Source organism: Adelges cooleyi, unplaced genomic scaffold (assembly GCF_023614345.1).
Source record: "Adelges cooleyi isolate 19-005CV unplaced genomic scaffold, UGA_ACOO_1.1 ACOO_flye_CR_arks_rails_tigmint_CR_PRNA_108, whole genome shotgun sequence".
NCBI classification, from domain to species: domain Eukaryota; kingdom Metazoa; phylum Arthropoda; class Insecta; order Hemiptera; family Adelgidae; genus Adelges; species Adelges cooleyi.
In genome coordinates, this window is record NW_026095761.1 from 2,868,807 (window position 1) to 2,893,860 (window position 25,054).

Genomic DNA, 25,054 nt, shown 5'->3' on the forward strand with positions numbered 1-25,054 from the left:
CAATATTTACAGTTACATAAAAATATATTTTTATTAAGAGCATAATAACTAAATAATGAATATTTATTAGGAATATTTTATAAAAATTGAATATAATATGATTTAATAATTTTTTCTAAGACAATAAATGTTTTGGTCATGCACTATTTTATTATTCTGAATCTTTTCGTTCATCAATCTATTGTCACTGTTTTCCATACTAGCATTACAATTATTTTTCTTTTGGAGGCATATGTCCATATTTGAACGTAAGTCTTAATTCTCCGATTTGAGTTATAGGCAAAACATCGGGTATCCATTCAATTACAAATGGTATTGGTTCTTTCTGTTGTAGATTGACAATACCTAAAAAAAAAATTTAGTCCAGGAGTAAAATAAAATATCATGATATTTCAACCGAAATATATACCGACCAACTTTGAGAAAAGTTTTTACATCGTTCGGTTGAATTGGCTGGTTTGGTTTGCGAAGAGGTATTTTATCTATTTTATCGTGTTCGAATTCTTCATACGTATTTTCTGAGGTTTTAATAAAGCTGCGACTGATTTTCAACGGCACTGCAGATGTCTCGAAGATTTTTTTCACCAACATGATGTTAGTTATGTGCCAAGTATATTTTGTGAACGTTCCCAAAGGCAGGGAATCATGTTTGACAAATACTACGGTAGAATTTGGTAACCGTTTCTTTGCAGACGCGGCACACATCCTCTCTCGAAAGCACTCGAAAAACGTCTAACCAACAACATATATACACAATAAATAAACTTGGACTAATTAAACTAATTAAGTTTCAATCGTTCTTTACTTTGTGTACATGAAAAACCATGGTCGGTGGGTTACCGTCAAACTGATAATGCATCTCTTGGTTTATTCTTTCTGTTATAGACGACAACCACCTTTCGAAACTTAACGTTGGATTTGGATTGACTACTTCCTGTTCTTCAGTTTCTGTCAATTTAAAAACAACACTATTAAAAATTTGAGTTCCTTTTTATTGTTCATTAAAACTAAGAACTAGAATATTATTGTAAGTATAGTATACTTTTTAATTTTTGTACTTTTGAATGATTCTGTTCTCTTTTGCTCCGTTTCTAAAACAAAAATAGTTTTGTTTGAATATAAATTTACATTAGTAATTTTAAAGTATAAAAATTATTTTCAATGCAGTCTTTTATTTTATATTATTATCATTAACTACACATATGTATACTTAATTTATTATTCATTAAAAACATTATTTATTATGGTTATTTCATCAATAACAATATCTCTGAGAAACGTCCAGCTGATGTGTTTTTTTATTAACACTAAAAATTATTTGATTTCAGCACAATTCTCTAATGAAATGATATATGGTATTTTGAGCTTCGATGCAGTGCAGAACAGTGCTGTTTTTCATTTACCTTGGCAATAATGTTTGGTAGTGAAATTTGATGGTATCCGGGTGTAATATTTTCTAGAACACATGTCTCACTCGTTATGATCATCTGATCTTCGAAAAATGTAACGGGTCCATTGCTTCCTTCGACCATGGCATCCTCTACGACTGTAAAATAATTAAGTAATTATTTCACTTGCAAGCCGTAACAAGAAATAAAAACCATGGCCACAAATATAATTACTAGGCAAACTATCGAGTTGTACGATAGTCGTTGACAACGTGGACACTGACACAAAAGGGCTGAGATTTTTTTCAAATTCTTGAACCATATACCGTGAGCTGGCTATAGCGCTGAGACATGCTATATAATGGCAACAAAAATATGTGTTTAAGTCTGGTATTTGATCCTGAAACCAAACTAACGCTATTTAAAATTGCATAACATCATGTTTTTTTTTCTTTGACAATGTAACAAAGTACTACAGACGTACCATTTGATCTACAGTAACTAATGTAGTCGTACAACTGAAACATTGATTATATTTGCCGATAATGCAGTGCAGATAGCCAAGAGTGTTTTGAGGAGTTATTTTACAACGCACAACGAATATATTTTCTGACACCCTTTGCAAATATGGTTTTTTTTTGTCCAAAAAATTTGACCATACTTCCTGGAACAAACAAAAAACATAACACAATACTTATTTGAAAAAACAACTTTTCTGGTAAATATTTTTGTAATTTTATAACTTTTTTATTATTAATTTACCTGTTTCACATTTTGAGGAACCCTAAAAGATTCTAAAACTGGTTGATCAATTTTTAAAGCTACTCCTGTTGTGGCGCAGTCAAAACAAGCTTGCACATGTTTGCACGATTCATTTTGGATATTACTAGGGTTTATATCAGTCTCCTAAAAAAATACAAACACAAGCAAGTGAAAATAAATTTAATTTCGCAAATATTTGTTTATAATCTTAAAACTTTTTATTTTTAAAAATGACAATAAAAATAATAGTTATGAAAAAACCCTCACAAAATATACTTCATTAAAATTTCAACTAATAATCAATTGTTTTGAGTTAAAAAAAACTTTGTTACAGTTATTATTGAAAATACTCGCTGTAAAAACAAAATACAAAAATAATATAATTTTTCATATTTTAACATTAAAATTCTTCTGTATGGTTTTTATTTTCTTGTAAAGTACGAATATAACAACTAATCAAAATGTTATTTTTGTAAAATATAATTTTAGTTTTGAAATTATTAACATACGTGACATTTCAGAACAGAGGATTTGGCACAGTAGCGTACCATACATATTCCATCATTGAGTTTGTTTTTTGTGTCTTTATTTTTTAATTCAGGAAAATAAACAAATCCTCTTTCGTTCATATCCGTATCATCGGATGAAATATAAGAGAAAATCTGTAATTTAAATAATAATAATAATAGTTTGAAAATACCACTAGACATTGTAATATTAAAAACGTTTACTTGAGAAGAAGAATACGACGTTAGTAACTGGCATACTTCCGACGGAGGTACCTTTTTGTTATTAGGTCTTAGAATTATGTAACATGTTTTACACACTACAGTTCGGGTGCCATTATATGTACCGCATGACGGACACTTCTTGACACCTCTCTTAGTCGATCTACCCAAATCGGATAGAAGCGCTTTTATTTTACTTGTATGTGACATTACGACTGCATACAAAAATAGGTATGTTTAAAAAACTACAAATAACAATGAATGTACATTCATTTTTTACTTTACTAGTAGTAGATTATTAGGTGTGCGACAGTTCTTTGTTTAGATTTTAATAAAACAAAATTTATTAAATCATAAAAATTTAAATCAGGTAGAAATAATTAAAACATTTAAATAGTTCTAATTGTTTTTCTTAAAAATAATATCATAGTTCTTTTGGTTATCAAACAATTGATAACAAAATCACTGATATCAATGAGATTCGTTATCACAACGAAAAAGAAAATTGGCGGGTTTTCTAAATATTCACTCTACGAGAAAAATGATATACACCTGATAATAGAATTTAAAAATATTACCATTTCCAAGTTAAATCTATAATAACATTAATTGAACTTTTCACTTTTAGTTACTGTTATATTATATTTTTTATGATAAGAGAATAATTAACAATAATTATATTATAAACATAACTTATAAGACATCAATAACAATAGATAGGTACCTGCTTTTATTTTTAATATAAAATACTAACCTAAGATTGTAGGTATTTAAAAATAATATTGTTTCTTATATTACACAGTAAGCAATATGACACTGTACGAAAAACTGATGAAAAACAAACAATCGACACGTTGGAAGAAGGTGGTTGCCGAGAATTTGGATTTGGATTATTGTGAGAAATTTTTGAATTTATCTGAAGCCACTGCGCTAATGGACTACATGGAGAACAACGTGCAATACTTAGACGGTAGATTGACTCAAGTGAAAGTGTTTGGTGTGTATCATCCGATACCAAGACAACAAGTAGCGTTTGGCGACGTAGGTGTTACGTACAAATTTTCAGGCACAGTCATTGCAGCACAGCCGTGGCCTCAACCAGTGCTCGAGTTGAAAAAAAAAATCTCTTCCGAACGAGGAATTAATTATAATTTTGTTCTAGTAAATAGGTAAAATTTATTTTTGTTTTAAACCAAGGCACTCGTAGCTATATTAGCTATGAGTTTAACTTAGTTTAAACTAATTTTAAGGTATAGGAATGGTGATGATCATATGGGCGAGCATAGGGATGACGAACCAGAACTGGACAAAATGATCCCTATTGCATCGGTGTCTTTAGGACAAACTAGAAAGTTTGTATTGAAACACGGAGATGTTAAAAAGAAATTGCGAAAAGTAGAAAATATAAAATTAGATTTACATCACGGAAGTTTGTTGTTTATGAATTGGCCTACTAACGAGTACTGGTATCATTCAATACCTAAGGAAAAAGCGGCTACCAAGGTAAGATTAAATTTCACATTTCGTAAAATTAAATAAAAATATAAATAGTTATAATAATATTTGTAAAAAAAAAATATATATATGTTAAAGTAACGGAAATTGTGTAAATATATTTGTTATTTTTTTAATAGATTTACTTTATTTTTCAATTTATTTTAATACATTGTATAACTTATTATTTATTATGTAACTTATATCTATAGTTATTAGTTTGAATAGATTAATATAATTATATGAAATATATAACAATATTTGTGTAATACAAAATAATCATATAATGTAATACAGTTTTATAAATAGATGTTATACAATTGTAATATTTATAAATTCAAATTTTAAACTACTTAAAAGTTTTACCTTAAATTAAAAAACCGACGAGATGATGCTTGTGGTAAAATCGGAGCTGGCGTGCTAGGTTCAACTGTTGTCGGGTCATCATTTACATTGATAAAACCAGTCCAAAAACTTTTAGGTAACATAAGAAGTTCTTCGATAACCTAGCCGTAATCATAACATTATTTATTTTGAGTAGGACTAATTAGGACTAATGTATGACATGTGGTTGGAGGTATACGAGTAGGCGCTTAGAATATAAATAGTACAATAGTAGTATATTATATCTTACTTGAATACTTAATTCAGATTTGATGTAAAAATCATCCATCGTTTCGATTGAAGACCCAATAATTGTTGAGCCGAACACGGTAGCTAAACTACTAATGTCTATGTTACATTTGGTTGATGCAGCCACTCTAACTCAAACAAATTCAACAATTAATATTTAATATTACTTGTATAACCCAGACTTAAGAGAATTTAGAGTAAAATAATTTTACTTAAAATTTGGCAACAAAAATATGCATTAAAAAAAAAGAGGGTATTCTCTCAAAAAGTTATAAAAGTTATAAGTGTATAATTTTATAGGTGAACATTTTAGTCACTTATACATCTAAAAAAACGTTGCAACTCTGAAAAATCCATTAAGTCTAATCATCATCCGAGATATAAGCGTATTTAACACTATTAATGTATTATTATAATAAATATGGAGATTGTATCCATCCAAATAATTGTATTTTCAAATCTTAATTATATTATAATATTAAGAGGGCGTCGCACCGCCCATGTTTAAGGAGTAAAGTATAGGCAATTTTGTACAAAATCTTAATTTTAAGGTTTAGCTGTGATGTGTAATTATTAGTTCAATAACTAGGACTCTACTTTGGTAGTTAATTTATTTTTTGGATTATCACAGCATCCTTGAAAGCAATTTAAAAATGTTTTTTCATCTCTACATGTTTAAGCAGACTGAAAATAACTCGCTTAATTTTGGTTTTAGAGTATTATAATTTAGGTTTTTTAATTCAAGTTTACCGATAAGTAAATAGTAGGTACAATATACTTGTAAATGTGGTCTTGTAGAACTTTATTGATTGCAACCCCTTACTCCCGTATAAGATAATTCTAAATTAATTACCACAAAAAATCATAATGTTTAGAGTGGACTGAAGGCAAATTTTTTTTTTTCATTAATAGTATAGTGAAGGTCAGGAAGCAAAGCCTCCCTCAGATCACTAAATATGTGTATTTTAAATACTCGTACTTCAAATATCGTTCACCCTTGCCCATGTGACGTGTACATACTTCAGTATATGTGTCATACGGGCAATCCAAACGATGAATAAGTTATGTATTTCTATATTTAACGTACTTTTGTAAATGTAGTATGAGGTACGCAAGAGTGGTTCGATTAACCGATGGTAGTTCAAAGATAATCTGTTTGACGCATCGGTTGGATGTTTGCGAATCTCGAATGGCCTCGCCTAACTTGACCAGATCGTCTGGAGGTATCAATTGGTTCTTTTGAGTTTGAATGTACTCCTTTAGGCAACAGCACAAAACGTGGACGTCTACATTGGCCAACTCGGGCAGACCGTCACGGAATTGATCTTTAAGACATTTCACTTGTTTCCGAAAACCGGAAATTCGATACAAATCCAACATTTCCAACCCTCTCGAATCGATTTCACCTATACAGTGCACGATCAATGGAGGGACACCACTCTGTAATGAAAAATTGTGAGAAAATAATATTAATATCGACTAAATAATGTATATTACGAAGTGGTAAATGATTAGATTACTTACTTTTAAAGCATTGGTCTTTTTCCGATCAAGTACGCAAGCTGCAGAAATCATACTCTTACATTTCGGATGAGCAACCGTTTTGCAGTTTTTACACTTTATCATAGAGCTATCAAATTTAATCCTATAACATATTAGAACTATTATAATGTTACTAAGTTTACTAAAATTCAAATCCAATTCTAAGGACTGGATCATGAAAAAATAATTTATAGAAGTGCCAATCGAATGTGCCATTTTTTTTCTAAATCGTTTGTATGTATTTAGATAGTTCATAAAAACGAGTTAATTGCTAAATTAAATAGGTACCTCTTATGACACTGTCCGCATGCTTCAGCTATTACAACTTTCTTTATGATAAAATTGTGGTTTACTTCGGTTTTTTTATTTGCATCTTCCGAATTAAAATCATCTGTTTCCCATTTCAAATTACCTGAAGACGAGGATTCGACTGAACCTATAAATTCAAATGTAGGTTAAAAATAACTATTCAAATATACAATAATGATAAAATAAGTTTTGGAACACGTGTGATTTTTTTATCCTTTTATTAATTTTGGCAAAATAAAACTATAAACAGGGATTACATCTTGTACCTAAATGATTATTGTTATAAATGCAGTTTAGTTCCCTTGGACGATTTTCAATTTTGTTTTTCTTTAAGTATTATATATTTTTTTACCCTGAATTATTGTGTGGTCAGAGAAAGACTACTATTTTACGTCGAGAGTATTCAACATAATATATTTTATAATTCACAAATAAGTTATATAGTTTACCGGGTACGTACTCGATTCAGATTGCGGTTGAGCAATGATGTTAGTCGGTTGTTTGGGGGTAATTTCTGACATGGCGATTATGGAATCTTTATTGGTCGTTGTCACTGTTGTCGTGGCTACAACAGTATAACCTTCAACAGAATTCTGAGAAACAACAAGACGTAATGTAGATTAAAACTTGTTCGTTTGTTACAAACTATAATATTATAAATATCTCAAAGAAACTATCATATTTTTAGGTTGGTATTGACATCGTTTTGTAGTATAACGACATTTTGGTTGTGAGCGCAGAGTAAGGTAATACAACGGTTAAAATTAATACTCAAGTCTATGACCTCAAGACGCGGACATTTTTTTTTTCGTTAAATATCCCAATCTCTAGGTCACACAATTTTTTTTAAAGAAGAATCCATTCAACACCCGTTGTGTGGTAAATCAGTAACAATATAAATCTGGTTCGAAAGAAATCTGTGGAAGCAAACTCAGAGTAAATGCAACCAGACTTCCGAGAATTTGCAGTGGCCAATGTTTTGAAGATGAACAAACAAAGTGAACCTCTTAGGCCAGTTAGGTATCTTAGAATAGTTAGTGCAATCACTGACAGTGTATCATACAAGACAATGTATTGGTGTTCAGGCAGTGGAGATATTTTACTGAACTTAAATTTGTTCACGATGATATTGATGGCAGCTATCAGACGGCTGGAAGACATTGGAGAATATCACAATATTGGGTGGCTAGAAGAAAGTCGAATGTAGATGTGACAGACAGTATTTCATGGGCACAATAATTTTAATCTCGTTACGCAAAAATAGTGAGGGTAACCATATTGAAATAGAAAAATTCCCGATGAATTTCAATTGAGAGGACCAATGGAATTCAAGCAAAAATACCAGAAACCAAAGGAAACCAGCAAAGGTAAAGGACAAATTTTCTAAAACGACTGGCTTAGTTTAGATGCGCAACAATGGTACAAGGCACAATATTTTAAACTACAAACACCTCCTTTAAGATATGGCAAGGATTCCAAAACGTAAGTAGACACATTTATTCAGTAAATAATAACCATCAAATATAAATGTAAATATGTTTAATAAATGTACGATTGCACTTACTGTTTTGTGAATATAATCCCGGAACGGAATATTGAATGTAAGATTTTTCTTTTCAGGGAAACAATCGCTTCCAGTGTTAGTCGCATCCGCTGCATTTTTGTACGAACTACCATCGTCTGAGGTATCAGTGCGACTGTAACTCAATCCAGATAACAAATCATCTGAAAAATAATTTCATCACATAGTCGATGGTGTTTGTGGTAATGCTCGTTCCTCCGAGACAGCAGGGCAACGAGTAACATTTTTCTACAGCCTTGATAACGGTCAAGGGAGAAATAACTTGATCAAATATCAGTATACAAATAAGATGTCCATAATTATTTATCTTACAAGATCCTTAAATTTTGAAACTTTAAGTCAACCTTGCTTGTTTTTTTTTATCCCAGAAAGAATAATATAGCTGTAAAATTAATGTTCTTTCTTATAAACCTGTATCTAATCCACCTACCGGTGTTGTTGTGTTGTCTTTTTCGAGCAGCTGGATTTGCGCCGACAACTGAACCGTTTTGCACATTTTGTTCTAAACAGCTAGACTTGTTTAAAAAGTTGTATAGTTTTGCTAGTTGCAATGTCTATAAATAAATCATAACAGTGCAATAACGAATTACCAAAAATGTTTCCACAACTAAAAAATAAGTCGAAGAAATGTCTAATTTGTTTATTTTGATATATACATAATGTATTATGTAAATAAAATTAGTCTTGATTTATTAGTAAAATAATATTTTACTATTTAATTGTTGTACTTGCCAAATACTCTTTTTCTTTCTCGACTTTATCCCTCTCTGAACAAGCTTTGTCCAATAAACGTGCGGACGTTTTCAGTTTGAAATATAGCTTACGACATTCTTCTTGAAGAGATTTTATTCGTTCCTTGATAACAATATTGTCATCATCATTTAATACATTTCGATGTAATAACTTCCCGATGAGATTCAATTTATCAATATAGTCTAATAAATAAATAAAACAAAATTCTACAATCATTTTATAAAGGTATTATTACATAATTAAGAGATAAAGAACACTAAGGCCATGCATGTAAAATATATTTAACATTTAATTTTTTTACAATATATAAAGAACTTTTATTAAGATGTTTACTCGGTGTTCACTTTATAATAATTTATTTAAATTACTTTGAGAAGTATTATACTTATTAAAAAATACATAAATCCAAAACAATTGTATGATTTGTGGGAACTTATAGTCAACTAATCAGGTATTATTCTGAATAGAAATAATTATAATTCTTGGATTTATAAACTGTACCTTTTTCAACCGATGTATTCAAAAGCTGTTGTACATTATCGACAAATATGTCATATTTCAAAGCAAGAGAGTTTTGTTGGGCGTTCATTGTAAGGTTTTCGGTCTTGTTCCGTAGACAAATATTATGGATTAGTTTCGATACGTTATATATGTTTCAATATCAAAGCACAAATAAATTAATAAATGCAAAAACATTAAAATAAGTAGGTAACTATATGCTATTGATGAAGAGTAGTCATTAAAATTATTATCTAATCAATAATTTGAATTTTAACGGCAAATCTCGGGTCGTGAACTTAGATTACACGTGTTGGCGGAAATGTGTAATGCAACTGAATTTGTCAGTATAAAAAAAAAATAATCTTTTTATCTCGTTATTTTAATGTACAGTGAGCTTATATTTTAAATATTGTACAAGGGCTATTGAAAATAAAAGTTTTGAGTTATTGTTTATAACATTATAAACCTCTTCGAAAATAAAAACTGATAAATGGCAATTAACTTAACCCACTAATAATTATGAGTTGTTTCTTCCATATAATTTACATTTTATTTAAAAAAAATTGAAGAAAACTGATAATGGAAATTGTCAATTTTTTTATTTTTCCTGATTCATATTTGATATTCTTTTCAAGTATCTATGGTTTGAGACTAAATATCTTGCGTTTTTTCTAATTCTGCATCTTGTAATCTGATTCTACTGGTTATCTGAAATATATATATATATATAGCATTTTTTCTAAAACTGTAATTTCAACGAGACTCTTCTTCTAGCCTTACTCCGTTATCTTGCATAAACCTATCCCATTTTAATAATATTTTATATGATACACTGCAATGGAGCAGGAAAATACATGATAAATTCGTATTGTTTATTTTTCAACCATTCCAACTATTTACAATAATAAATACGGTTATGACGTATAATGAAAAGTATTGGTAATTTGTTTATTGAATTTTACTTTGGAATAGCCTACTTCAGTAGCCATTACCATAGTGTTTATCGGCTGACCTTTTGCCTTTTAATATTTCCATATTGTTGAGCTTTATGATTTCAGAATAGTATATATATATATATATATATATATATATTTTTTTTTTTTTTTAAATATATTTCAATAATAATATACATTTTTTATTTACCTACCTTGACAGCCCGCAGTGTTTATTATATTTTCTCGACGGCGTAGATACAAAACATCATTTTAGTTTAAGACGAATGACACTTTTATAGTTACATAATTTCTGTGGTTAAACAATCATATTTGTATCTATCTGTCATAATAATCAGATGAAGTAACGAAAACAAGTAGAAGAGGGTAAACAGTAAGATTTATATTCCCTATAAAGTATAACGACTTTATAAGTCAATAAGGTGGCGAAGTGTAACTTATTAGTTATAAGTAATTTAAGCAGTTGATGAAACAAATATCAATGAGATCAGTAACAAGGCCGATGTAAATATTATATGCAATATGTATCATAGATAAAAAAAAATGTTAGCTTTTGAAAAATGTTAGATTTGATATACGTTATCGTCCTATGATTAAATGTATTTGGAAAAAGAGTCAAAACATATTTATAAATTGCATTTTAATTTGTCTTTTTTTACAACATCACCCCACCTAAGACTACATATGTGTAGAATATGAACATAGACAGTTGTATAAATAATAAACTAACACACAGACAAAACATAATATGTTTTGTTAATAACAATTTAACATTTATTATTTATTTATAATTTGAGTACTATTAGATAGGTAAAACCCGTTTTAAATCTAAGTGCAAAAATATAACTAATGTGTATCAGTGTTAATAATAACTTGTGTTGATGTCTACTATAAATTTTTTCAGTCTAACTAGATATTATAATAAAGGTGTCTAAACGTATAGAGTTAAATTAGTGCTAATGAAATTCATGGGAAATAACATGTCCCTTGGGACCTTGATATTATATGTTATGACGCATTTACAATTGAGAGTTATTCAACTTAACACGTGTGAATAAATTATTGTCTACCACTAAGTTTGTACTACATTTGTTTTGCCACTTTCCGAGTCATCGTAATGTGCAAACTTCAAGTACACTTGTTCCAACGTCGTCTGACTGAAACTGTATTCTTGTATATCGTAGGTGTTTTTTGCTGTGTAAAATATTTTAATTGTGTCATTAAAATGTTAAGACAAGCCTAGGCTAAAGCCACTATCACAATATTGGCTGATGTCTGTCATTTCTTTTTAATATCCCATTACTAAACCAAAATTTCAAGTCAGTGTAAAGCCCATACTTGTATGCCTTAGTAATTGACATTAAACCAGGTCAATGAAAAAAATGAGAGAAATTATTTGAGATTCTAAAACAGAATATTAAATGTTAAAATTTAGAAAGAATTGAAGTCTAAAGCAGATAATACGGCATGTCGAACAAGAAGTCAAAATTGGCTGTGAATAATACGGCGGAGTACGATTGCGCGCGTTGTACCTTTTTGTGTATACGATTGCGCGCGGTGCCGGAATAACAAAGAACACGGTTTTGACCCTTCAAAGGCGTACTATTGCGCGTGAAATTGGATGCGACGTTGCCGCTAATGGTTACATAGATAAATAATTTAAAAAATATCGTTAAAAAAGTTAAATTTGATTTAACCTGTGACCTCCTCCTAGACTGTAGCCTGCAAACCTAGGATATTTTTAGTTAGCGGAGCGAACCGACGGCGCCGAGCGAGCGAGTGTCAAAACACTCGGTGACCTGCCGTAGAATATATCAGCTGTTGTGGCTAATTTGTTATCACATGTGTCAGAGAGCCAATCAAAACTCGCGATTTTCTAAAGGTCCTCTAACAATGTATGGTATGCTTATATGCGTACAGATCGCCACAATTCGTATGGATATTTACCTATATATGTATTTGGCAACGTTGCATAGAAGTACAAATAATATAGCGCGCGCAATCGTACGCCTAAAAAGGTACCGCCGATAAGGACCGCGCGCAATCGTATTGCGCCCGAATAATATAACTGAAAATAACATAACTGAGACGAACACTCAACAAATTTTTGTGAACGACCTGGATTTGATCTAGAGCCCCTTGAATGGGCAAAAACAGTTATATAAAAAGGTATACAGACAGATAGCTCAGTGTCGACGCGTTTCACTGTCAACCATATTTTAGGCATGTTGGATATAGTGACCATTCGCCACTATCTCGATGATCATATTCAGCCAATATTGGGATATATAATCTTTGATCAACCGCGTTATACAGCTACCGTTTTCTAGGCACAAGAAACAATGAGCCAACGATTCTACTGTCGACTGTGGCACTCCAAAAACCAACCGATCGGCAAACTCTTCTTCTGGTACGGCGTTTGGAAAGGATGACATTACGAAATGTTTTACATCGTCCACGTCGCCATGAGGTTTCAATCGAATTTCCAAAGTATAACCGGCGCCGTACAGGTTTTTCAGATACTGCGTCGAACCCAAACACCTGAAAAATTAACTAGGTAAATTAACTGCACACAGAATCGTTGTGGTTTTCGGTTTACAGGCGCCTATTTCTTATGCTACAACAATTTGTATCACCTACCTGAGTTGGCCTTTTACCATTATTCCGACTTTGGAACACAACGCGTCAGCTTCTTCCATCGAATGAGTAGTGAGTATGGCGCCTTTGGAACCTTGACAACTGCCAATAATGGCGTCCCACAAATACCTTTTGGACCTGGGATCCATCCCGGTGCTGGGTTCGTCGAGAAGCACCAGCTTCGGGTTTCCAATCATAGCTAGCGCAAAACTCAATTTCCGTCTCGTTCCTCCCGAACAATGACCGACTTGTTTGTGCTCATGCTCGGCTATTTGAAGGCCGTTTATATATTTATCGACAATGCTGTGGACAACAGTTGATAACAACTTTTAGCTAAGATATCAATGCAAGATATGGAGAATTACTTTTGAATTTGATCTTTGGATATTCCTCGGATAGCGGCGTATATCTCCAAGTGTTCTCTTACTGTCAGTGTGCTCCATAAAGCATCGTGTTGGGGACAGTAACCGATCATTTTACAAGCGACATCGGTGGACTCTCTAATGTCATGTCCCTTCAAGTATACCTTTAAGGACAAGACATAGAAAATATTGTCAATAAAAACAAAAATGATTGTATTGTGACATATTGAAAGGACGGCTAGACGAACCTTTCCCGACGTTTCTCTTTCTTCTGTAGTAATGATTTTCATCGTTGAAGTCTTACCGGCTCCATTGTGGCCCAATAATCCAAGCACTTCGCCTGTACCTACAGTCACTGATAAATGTCGAATGGCTACGCTCCTTTCGTCTCTATTATCGGAGCATTTTTGAACGAGACAGTTTGTATTCGATTCCGTGTTTGCATTCAAGTATTCTTTTCTCAAGTTCTGAACGATTTAAGTAGTCAATACAAAATGCATAATGGCAACAATTGATGGTTCGGCCCGAATAACGTGCTAAGAACTAATTCGTGATTTTTACAATATCAAAGAAAAATAAATTGTTTACCCATGGATTTAATTGGTTTTCACGCTTATGAACAATGATTATTGCGATAAGAAAATTTTGGGAAGGGTTATGATTCTTAAAATTGATTCAAATTGGTTCGCAGCACGTTATTTGGACCGAACCTTCAAACTCGATATTCTTAATTTAAAGAAATTAGCCAACAAGTAAATTAAATTAAGTAAAGTATTGAAAATAAAAGGACACGCCATACTGCGTAACTTCTCTTTACTTAGAGATCTATAGCTGTGTAAATATACTTGTATAGTGCTTATGATAATTAATAGATAACTATCAATTTTAGACATAATGGAAATATGAGCACAATTGATGAAATTATAGTATAATAATGATTATATTTTGTTGTTTTTTTTCCCTTGAAATGTGGGATAAACAGTTGTTATTGAAATAAATAGAATAAATTTAACGTTTTTTTTTCCTTTTAGTGTGAACTTTAGCAATTTGCTAAAAAGGCTGACGAAATACTGCTTCTTGTTGGGCAATTCGTTGGCTAATTTGATTTATAATATTTCTTTTGGCGGAAAGAGCAAAGGTCTAGCGTTCTGGCGGAAAATGGCCACTGTGTTTAATGTGAAGAAACCCATTCACCTGAATGGCGATCACCGGCCAGTCTGCTTGTTCGTTCACAATGTCGTTGACTTTTCTGCGTTCGGCTTTTACGTCGTCATCGCCGTCGTCTTGTAAGTCTATCGTGGGCCTAGTGTCCCTTGGCTTTTTGGCGGCCGAGTCCAAAAACAACAATACTACCGACAACACCGGCAACTGGCCTATGCAGCCCATCAGCAACGCCACCGTTTCCTTGTTGACATATTTGATGAACGGCGCGTGCTCGTCGTTTTCGCGGTACACGCTGTTTACGAAGTACACAATGGAAAACGGAACATACACGAAATTGGTGGAGGAGAACAGCACGTGCAGGGCAAAGGCCATGTTCTTAGCCACTCCCAACATGTCCAGAGAAGCCACAACTATGAACGGCACACCGCCGACCAGGGACGTGATGTTGGGCAACACGCATTGGACCGAATCGGTTTTATCGAAGCAGTACGATAGACAGGCGGTAGCCAGCACTGCGGTAGGACAATAGGCCAATAACAGTATTGCCAAGGTATACAAAGCCGGGACAGTGTCTAAGCCTTCGACGCGCAAAATCCCAATAAGCGACAAGAGTATAAAGAAGATGACGAGCAACATGAACGTCAAAAGTAGAAAATAAGAAGTGAAATATTCCGTAAACGTCACGCCGTTGATTCGAAGTTGGTTTTTAGCTTTAATCTGTAAACAAAGGCCATATTTAATATCATTATACCACGTGCCGTGTTAAGAACAAGTAACTAGCATGGGGCGAGTTACTTAAATGTAGTAACTTGTGCAGCTCTAATGAAATGTAAATCTGATGAATATATAATATGAAAATGTAATAACAGAGCAACTCATTGACTAGTTATTTTACTGATAGTTAGTTTTCACGAATCAAACCCTTGTATTATAATTAAATTTAAGACGTTTACCTCTCGGTCATAGACTAAATCAGACGACAAGCTCACGGGAACTAATACAAAAACTATTCCTAAGAAAAACGCAGACGAGCATCTACTGAAGTTGAATTCGTTCTGTTTGTATTCGGTTTTAAATGGCTCTGTTTTCACATAGATTTTACCACTAAAATAAAACAAGTACACAAAATTAGTACCAAATCAAACACCTTGTCAATAATTTATTTTTAAGAATTTTAATTTCGACGTATACATTGAACGTTTTTCCAGGTATTGTACTTACCCGATTTGTGTGCTAGATATTGAGTTTAGGATTATTGGCAATGAATGTATAAATGAATCGTTATAGTATATCGAAAGAGTGGTGAGAGGACAGCAGTTATTGTATGGTAATATTGCTCCTAGATGGGGAGATAGTTCCAGTAAACCAGCGAACGAGCCCGAGTACAAATCAGTTTTGAGCGTGGTGAAGTTATCAAACTCTTCTGATAATACAATTAGTCGGCTTTCATTTTTATATACGGCTAAAAAGAGATTTAAAAATATTAAAACGTGTAATATCGTAGTATTGTTCGTTTAAACCAAACGCGAAAACAAAGGCATTAACGTAGGTTGTCAGATTTGTATTAGATAATATGACTACTAACGTACATGAAACAAATACTTTGGCGTATAACGCAGTTGTTTCGGTCACACTGCCTGGGGGCACTTGTGGGTTTTGTCAATATAATAAGATGAAGGTGAGACCGGGTTTAGGTTAACCCATTCCATACTGGTCGGGCTCTCGCGCCATATGCAAAATGTGGGTTTCTGGTGATTTCAGTAAGGTTAAATTAGGATCTTTGGTCAGGCTTAGTTTTATGTTAGTACTTGTATAAGTTGGATATGTTTCAAAAGAAGTAACTGTCTGTCTTCGCGTCTGGACTCTGGAGTAAATCGATAGTTTACTACATGGTTGTAAATCATTACCTTCGTCTAAAATTAAACTTTTTAATGGCTGGTTTTCGTGGCTTAATTTATTCAATATAATTCCTGTGGCCAAAAACACGACCGGTAACAATACCATGACATAAAGCTTGTGAATATCTCGTATCACTCTCTTTGCACGCATCTTTAGCAAAGTCACCGTGGTCGACCACTTGGTGGAATCGTAAACGGTACTTGATCTTGAACCGACGGCTTGGGTTACAGAGCCAATCGAACTCCGACTAATGATAAAAATACAGACAGAAAAATAATACAAAAATTAGAACTATTAACAATGGGTTAATTGTTTTTTTAACGAGGTAGTCGTTATTTAAATCTATTCACCTCGAGCTAGGTGTCATAGACTGGCGTTTCAATAACTCGAACGCCAGTTTTCCCGCATTAGGGTGTTCGCCCTGTTCTAAGAAGAGAAACACCTCTTCCAGTGTAGTCATCGATACGCCATAGTTGTCTATACCCAAATAACCGTTATTGCATTTGATTTCCGTCTCGATCTGCCTGAACAGAAGATGAAACTTGCCAACGCTATCGTGTGGCAGAATGAAAGACAACTCGTGACCGTGACGTCGAGCTCGTTCTGCGTTCGGTATATATTCTTTAATCAATTGTATAATTGAATTTTCTTTTGCTTCGTTATTGAGTATCAGTCTGAAAATCATACAATAAAACCAGGTTTCAAAAATATTTTTAATCCATATGTATCTATATGTATATGTATCCATATATATCATACTTAGTTGTATTTTACTCACGTCAAATGATATCCGATTCCAAACTTATTTTTAAGAAAAATAGATGACCCGCAACATCTAACAGATCCTTTTGAAATAACGGCAATGCGGTTAGCCAAAATATCAGCCTCGTCCATGAAATGTGTTGTCAACAATATCACCTATCGTCATAGTAGTGAAAATAGAAAGTGCACATTTTTTTTCCAATTAATATTTACTTTTCCTTTTTTTCTTTTCTGGAGCATGGACCATAAGTGTCGCCGTGCCGGAGGATCAACGCCAGCAGTGGGTTCATCCAATATAATGATTTTCGGATTGCCGATCAACGCTATGCCCACTGACAGTTTACGTTTTTGTCCTCCACTCAATGTTTTCGCCATACTATCAGCCTTGTCTGTTAAATGCAGTTCTTGAAGCATTTGTTGTACTTCTCCCTCAACTTTGTCCGACAACACTCCCTAGAAATATTAAATAAACGCAAAACAATTAAATCGTGTTAAAATGCACTAACCCTAGAATGTTATATATTACTCTAAGAACAGCAAAAAATTGCAAGTGCTCTTTAGGGGTAAGTCGTTCGAACAGTATATCGTATTGCGGACACACTCCAATTGTTCTCCTGATTTGTGTGATGTGCTCAGGCTTTCGAACGTCATAACCAAAGACTTTGATTGTACCCGACGTCGGCTCTGTAAGTCCGGTTAGTATGTTAAACAACGTTGTTTTTCCAGCCCCATTATGACCCAGTATTGCAGTTATTTCTCCTTCGTATATGTTCATATGTATGCCTAAAATTAATATGGTTAAATATTTGACAAGGCCAAGTTCATATTTTGAGTAAATAAAAAAATAAATTGTTGTTTAAAAGACTTGAAGAAAGTTAAAAACATGTGTTAAGAGTGTGTGTTGGCTGTGAGTTTATTAAGGATATGATGAGATGACACGAGAAAACAGATGTATTGTTTGTTAAGAAGATGCAATAAAATTAAGTAAAAGGACTTAGGAGTCATTAGTAATGGATAAAGTTACAACTGACGGTGGAGGACTTAAATCTGTTTTGGGAGAGTTAGTACACAGTAAAATAAGCGAACGTGTCCACATTGAGAGAATGGAAGAATACATGTATAATGTTATAGTCAAATGGGCAAGACTGATTAATAATTTTCATTTGTTCATTTGCTGTTTCATTTGTTCCCAATACGATTCTTGATCTTGGCCTAAGGCTTTCTCCTTCACTGAGTTCTCGTCCACATATTCAAGAAATGAATTGCTATTTCAACGAATAGCTCGTGAATTTAAACTTTTAAAGCCTTTGAAAAGTCTGTACTGTTCCCTCCAAGTCCACTCTATTTTAGAGTATGGTTCTGTTGTATGGGACCCCTACACATCAGTGGATTGTATTATGATTGAAAGAATCCACCGCAAGTTTTTTCGCTTTGTTAGTTTTGTCCTTAAGGTTCCTTGTCCTCCACATGATTATTCTCCGATTCAAAATATCCTTCAACTCCCATGTCTTGCTGATCGTCGTCATGAGATTAACCTTAATTTTGTTTATGAACTTCTATCTGGTGCAATCGATTCCCCATCTTTGTTAATGCTACTCAACTTTAGAGTCCCTTCTCGTTCAACTCGATTTCATGCCCCTTTTTCATTGACTAATTATTCCTTTAACTTCCCCATATCTCGTCTCATGCGTATTTCTAATGAGAACCCATCGTTTTAATTTAAGTCTTAAATTTTATAGTTTTATTTTAGTACTACTTCTTTTTGTAAATAAATATAAACACAAATATGACTGTAAATTTTGTTTTGGGCACCTGTGCTTGTTAAGTAAATAAATAAATAAATAATGCATGGAGGTTCATTCATATGCTAAGGCTTAAAAAGTATAGATTAAGTTCGTTGTAAGTGTATTTGTTAAATTATAATTATTTAGTTTACCGTTTAATATGTTTTTTGTCGAGCCTTTGTACGATTTACAGAGATTGGTTATTTGTATTGCTGTGTGATCTCTCATTGAACACGGTACGGGTTCGAAGTCTGGATTTGATACCGCATATCTGTTAATCTCATCAAACTCCATTGACTTTGGTGGTTTGGAACACCAGTACGATTGTTTGAAAAAAAACAACAGTGAACGTTTACGGCCATACTCGCTGGGCACGACCATAGTGAAATAGTACGCCAAAAATGCATAAATCAATGCGTCGACGACCATCATTAAAAGAAAGCCACCAAAAGGGATTCCAGGTCCTGCCCAAATATTATTGAATTTCAGCCCCTTCCCGTCAAGATCCATTGTCATAGCCTTGTCGATTGCCATTGCAAATCCAGACGGACTTAATAACGAGAGCATCCATAAAATGTTTTCATTGGTAGAACTGATCACGTTTTGCAAGAAGTATAAAAGACTAACCAAGTTTAACGCGAAGTTTCCAAGTATTCCAGCTGTCTGGAAAAAATTAATTAAACCAAGTCGGGTTTTATAAAGGCTGGTCAATTAGTTTTCATTAATTGTTATTGGTTAAAGTGGCAAAAAGCGTCAAGTGTTTAGTGCGATGCTTACTTTAGTTGTGACCTGTCGGACTAAATGGGTTGAATATTTTAGTTTAGAGAATGTTAAGGCTATATATAGGTATCTTTTGACGGACCATAAGAAGAACAAAGAGTCAACGAAGACCATAATTGCGATGAATATGAATAGAAAGAGAAGTAAATTAGAGGTTAGTTACAAGATACTTACTCTAGACTTGTTGAAAAATGGAGTGATCATGAAGCTGAACAAAATCACCGTTATCGAGTACAGTAGAATCAAAAGAAATATTAAGAACCAACAAGTGTTATTGAAAATCCCCAACATGTATAGTATGGCTGTGCTGCAAAACGACAAGGTGAAAGCGTAAACAGCGTAAACGTTGAACCACGAGCACCAAAAAACCAATTCCCTCAGGCCCATTATTTTCATTCCCTCTTTTATTTTCATTTCCTTTTCTCCGACCAGCTGTACAAGAAGATAAGTGATGAACTGCGACAGGGCGATGACCACATAAAGAGGAATGGCCATGCGGAATACTGATAGCCAACCTATGATAAATGGTATACGTATAGTATAGATACTATGTGCTTGTAGTATACTTTAAACGAGTCTCACTTGCTGTGTAAGCCGGCTTGGGAAACAAAATGAAACGATAATTAGGTAATTTCTCGGTTTTATTAGACACCATAGATATCGCTGTAGTATCAACGAGTGTCTGTAAAGCCAAAAACCCTGAATATATGTAATGAATTGCTGGACACGACGATTCGTCTTCTTGTTCGTTGTTGTGGTGGTGTCTGTGAAGAAATCGCTTGGTGAACTTATTAGCAGATATAACGCGACAATGGTGACTATAGCCGTATAATTTTGATGGCGACGGTGATGAGTCGTAGAACGGATTCGTATGGATTTCGTAGCTAAAACAATATTATCGTATTTTACTGAAAAGCCCACAAGCTTTTAAATTATTTCTCACAGATGAAAAAATGTATCAATAATATATGTACGATATCCTTACTTCATTTATATCTACTTTTAAATCCTTTAATTCTATTCTTTCCCGTCTTATTCTATTAAACGTTTTTTTATTATCAAACTTGTAGTCTCATTCTACCTTGTACTGTTATAATTTATACTACATCCTACATCTTCTCAAATTTCCCAATAATCGCATTTATTATTATATTTGTTGCAACGTCGTCATTACACTCATATCCTAAAACTACATCATCCTTTAGCAATAGACACTAAGTTTATCGTTGTACCGAGACACATAGAATCGTTCATTAATAAGGAAAAACAATATGGAATTTATCTCAATCGTTGATGAATTGCTATTCCCAATATGATTTCTTCCATTTTACCACATATATTTCGTACACTCGCTTTTTCTATTTTTAATTATTATCTACTATTCAACTTTTTATAAATTATATTAGACACTCTTCTTTTTTCAATCTTCTACCCGTATTCCCGTATTTCTTGGTACCCTGAGGCTTCCTACCATACGCTTTCCTAAGTCTCGCGTTATCCTCACAGATCTATAACTTTCATACTTGAGTACATTTCATCTATATATAAGTCTACTTAAAAATTGAATTACCCGATTGAGTTATTTTGGATTTCGAGGTAGTCAAACAGCAATGCTATGTAAACCGATTCAGGATTATTTCTCTGTACTTCAAAAATATCTTTTTTATCGTTGTACATAGTAAAGTTTAATACATCTCCCGTTCGGTTCATCCACAGTGTATTCATTTTCGCTAAAAATTCCTATAACGCGTTTTATAAAGACTCTTGGTTAACACTGATCGGACTTGATAGTAGATCAATAAATGTAATAAAAAAATAATGGTTAAAATATATCTTCTAGCCTACTTTGACGGATGTTGTTGCCGGCGCTACAGTGATATTTCCGTACAAGTAATTATACATGTCGGGTGATTCTTGAGGTGTTGTTACAGGCGGAAAATTTGGATTCGACATCAACAGCTTAATGGCCACTAGCAGAGCCAGTGTGTAAATAGGTATCGCGATTTCCTGAAACGACAATAATTAGCGTTGGTGAGTAATAGTCATGTTTAGGTATGTCCAATGCCTGTGTAAGTTAGTATCTAACAACTATATGATTATATTTTATACATACGGAGAGGGTTTTCTTCATTTCCCTTCGCTTGATGAGTGCATTTCTGATGGTCATCGCTTTGATTTGATACCAAAATTCAAATTTGGTAGGGAGTTTCATTGTAACATCGGCACTCTTGAAACAGCAGCTAACCGACTACTGATCTAGCGTCCTATGTAAAAGATACATACATATTTTTAAAAAATTCTATTGATTTTCTACGACGAAGAAGGGTCTCAAGGTTTAGGTTGATAAATATCTAATAAGCGGTAGAGGGCACAATCGTGGCGACTCTCCATTATTTCAACTAAACCTATAATTTCAGAATATTCTCTCACGACAAACCGGCACGAATGATGCATAACTAAAATGTTTTTTTTTAAATTAACTTTTACCCTACACTAATATACTCAACATATTTTGTTGTAAACAATATTATTACTAACTATTAGTTTGTCAAACCGAATGAAATTTATATTACAACTATTGTAACTATCATTTATACAAACAACAACGTGTTACATTTTTCTAGAAAATAGTATTTGTATACTTATAAAATATGGTAAAAATATTTTATAACTATTTTTATAGTACTATTATTTTTTTTCGACATTTTAGAAGTATTATGTCAGATTGCATAAACGTTTAATGATGTTAAATGTTTAAGGGCTGCTTAAACATAATTTAGTGGCCCGTGATTGGACCATTAAACTTGAATTTGAATTAATCATTAACTGTGCAACTCAGCCTTAATGTATTAGTTTTTGCTGCCTGAATTTAGTTGACTAAACATTTTAACTATTTAAAATATTAGTAATTTATAGCACTCGAGCGTGTCGTTAACAACTTTACCATAAAGGATAAAAGCGATGTTCGAAATGACTAATAATGTTATAAAAGTTTAAATCCACTCAATAGCCTGAAGGTTAAATTAATTATTCATTACTTTAGTTTCGAAGCAGAGCTGGGAAGGTATTGGGTTCCAACGATGTGTTTTCGATTATAATATTGTTGTTTTTTAAGTAAATTGTATTATAATCTTGATTACCCTATCACTGCTGTGAAGGAGGTTATAAATGTAAGAACACTTTTGTGTTCACGGATGCAGTCGATGGGATAAGTCACATTTTTTTTTCATTTTCTAGGATTCATGAAAAAAACTGATTTTTATATTTGACTTCTATTTTATACAGATTTGATTAGTATCTTTCATTAGTTAACAAACCGAACAGAAAATATTATGCCCTTGCCAATCTCCTTACTGAAGTTCTTCTTCCGATTTTGGTTCGCCTTAGTTGACTCCATAAACCAGTTGAGTCCGTTCATTATCTTATGATAAATGTTAGCCCTCGTGGTCCTTGACTTCTTATTAACTACTGTGAAGTCTGCCGAAGAGGAGGAGGAGGAGTTCCTACTTCCGATTTTCAGGCTCCTACTTCCTCTTGGTGGTAACATATCATCTTTCGACAGACATCACACTGCTTTTGCTGTCCTCGATAGACATTTTAACGTATTTGTATATAAAACGGTCCTCGGATGAACGTAAACTACTACTATTTGTGACGATCTGCTTGTGAAAATAATTGATACTTTTATCGGATATGTTAAAAAAGTATCAACGACAGGTTATGCCGTGTTACTTGTTTAAGATTTCAAGTAGTTATTAAAAATTATGTATAAATTAAGTATTTTTGTTGTGTAGAAATTGCAACAAATGCGACTGATACGGTGTCAGCTTTTCAATAACTTCAACAACCGGAACTATTATATAATATAGTGAACACTTGGAGACGGAGACTGTTCAGTTCTTCAGTGCAATCAAACCAGACGTTTTGGATATAGTCAGTGAAATCATGATGACCTAACCCTTGACTGCAGTTATCACTGGGAATTATTTGTCCACTTCAACGACTGCATTACTGCACCTGAAGGATACAATTATTATGCTAATTATACCTGAAAGTCTAGTAAAGTGTTTCTTGACATTTAATGTCAATTTTTTAGAACAAAAATGAGTATTGGCGCCGTGCTAATTTTCTTTTATATTTGTTTCCAGCTAGGCTAATTGACCGTTTTTTTTTGTTTATATTATTGATAACGATTAATAGTTAACGTTAAAAAATACAATATTTGTTTTATGATATTATTATTTTTCTGTTTTTTTATTTTTTTTATTAAATTTAGTCAAAAGTATCCGGTTGTTATCACATTAGTTATAGCTAAAAAGAAGTACCTACCAAAATATATTTGACGTTATTATCATCTATTATACACTTGACAATACATTGTACGCCAGAAATCAATTAATAACATTTACAATTTGTTTATTATAATTCTTGTGTTTATTTAATTTTTTATACTAGAATGATTTATTAGTAACAAGTTTATAATATTGCCACTTGTCAGTTGTCAGTGTCCTTCACAGTTTTTCTATAAAAATTAACAACATATCGTCTTATATTATACTTTCATTCAATTGTTAACAAGTTTATATTACTTTTTCGTCTAATTTTTAAATTAATATAGTATCAATATTTTGGTATGCTACATGTCTTGACACCTTAAATTAAATTAACAAACAAACCAAATTTTATAAAGTGAGGAAGGGGATGTTAATGAATATTATAAAACAATTTCTAATAAAAAAAACGTACAAAAAGTAGGAGCACCGAATAAGCAAGTTGATTAATATATGAAGTATACTTTTTATAGTTTAGAGGCCATATATTAAAAAAAAACCCAAATATAATTTACTTGTAGTCATAAAATGGCACTATAATAGTATAATGGTATACGTAATAAGAAATACGACGACGGGGGGATTTTATACATTCGCATAAAATAAAATTACTATCCAAAATAAAATTATTTTGAGAGGGTTGATTTTGTTTTTTGAATTACTGCCCTTAGCTGACATAAATGGTTCTAC

The 25,054-nt window shown here is 32.7% G+C and overlaps 3 protein-coding genes across 5 annotated transcripts; 1 reads left to right on the forward strand and 2 right to left on the reverse strand.

Annotated features, from left to right (window-relative positions):
* Positions 1–41: 41 nt before the first annotated feature.
* On the reverse strand, positions 42–9,886 carry LOC126840221 (uncharacterized protein C2orf42-like). 3 transcript variants are annotated; one of them, XM_050575842.1, is made up of 11 exons: positions 4,739–4,826; positions 2,882–3,093; positions 2,660–2,812; positions 2,151–2,294; positions 1,873–2,052; positions 1,623–1,788; positions 1,404–1,546; positions 1,043–1,091; positions 806–948; positions 414–732; positions 42–345 (listed from the first exon to the last, which is right to left on the reverse strand). In XM_050575842.1, exons 2-11 carry the CDS (start codon positions 3,086–3,088, stop codon positions 212–214), a joined length of 1,638 nt encoding a protein of 545 aa, XP_050431799.1. In that variant the 5' UTR covers positions 3,089–3,093; positions 4,739–4,826; the 3' UTR covers positions 42–211. The 3 variants fall into 3 exon arrangements, with proteins under 3 accessions (XP_050431799.1, XP_050431791.1, XP_050431808.1); XM_050575834.1 differs by lacking the exon at positions 4,739–4,826 and adding an exon at positions 3,159–3,295; XM_050575851.1 differs by lacking the exons at positions 42–345; positions 414–732; positions 806–948; ... (4 more) ...; positions 2,151–2,294; positions 2,660–2,812 and adding exons at positions 5,007–5,133; positions 6,093–6,445; positions 6,530–6,650; ... (4 more) ...; positions 9,171–9,373; positions 9,693–9,886 and having other exon boundaries at positions 2,950–3,093; positions 4,739–4,878.
* On the forward strand, positions 3,446–4,473 carry LOC126840248 (DNA oxidative demethylase ALKBH2-like). The gene is made up of 3 exons (XM_050575875.1): positions 3,446–3,598; positions 3,681–4,047; positions 4,129–4,473. The coding sequence occupies exons 2-3, from the start codon at positions 3,689–3,691 to the stop codon at positions 4,415–4,417; spliced, it is 648 nt and encodes a 215-aa protein (XP_050431832.1). The 5' UTR covers positions 3,446–3,598; positions 3,681–3,688; the 3' UTR covers positions 4,418–4,473.
* A 1,642-nt stretch (positions 9,887–11,528) lies between the features above and the next one.
* Positions 11,529–22,245, reverse strand: LOC126840523 (phospholipid-transporting ATPase ABCA3-like). Its single transcript, XM_050576341.1, has 19 exons — positions 22,147–22,245; positions 21,879–22,040; positions 21,604–21,773; positions 20,616–20,917; positions 20,208–20,548; positions 19,406–19,916; positions 17,996–18,252; positions 17,683–17,922; positions 17,486–17,625; positions 17,058–17,381; positions 16,716–16,954; positions 16,030–16,270; positions 15,762–15,912; positions 14,839–15,525; positions 13,893–14,111; positions 13,648–13,808; positions 13,286–13,585; positions 12,966–13,186; positions 11,529–11,839 (listed from the first exon to the last, which is right to left on the reverse strand). The coding sequence occupies exons 1-19, from the start codon at positions 22,243–22,245 to the stop codon at positions 11,718–11,720; spliced, it is 4,887 nt and encodes a 1,628-aa protein (XP_050432298.1). The 3' UTR covers positions 11,529–11,717.
* Between the last annotated feature and the right edge of the window lie 2,809 nt (positions 22,246–25,054).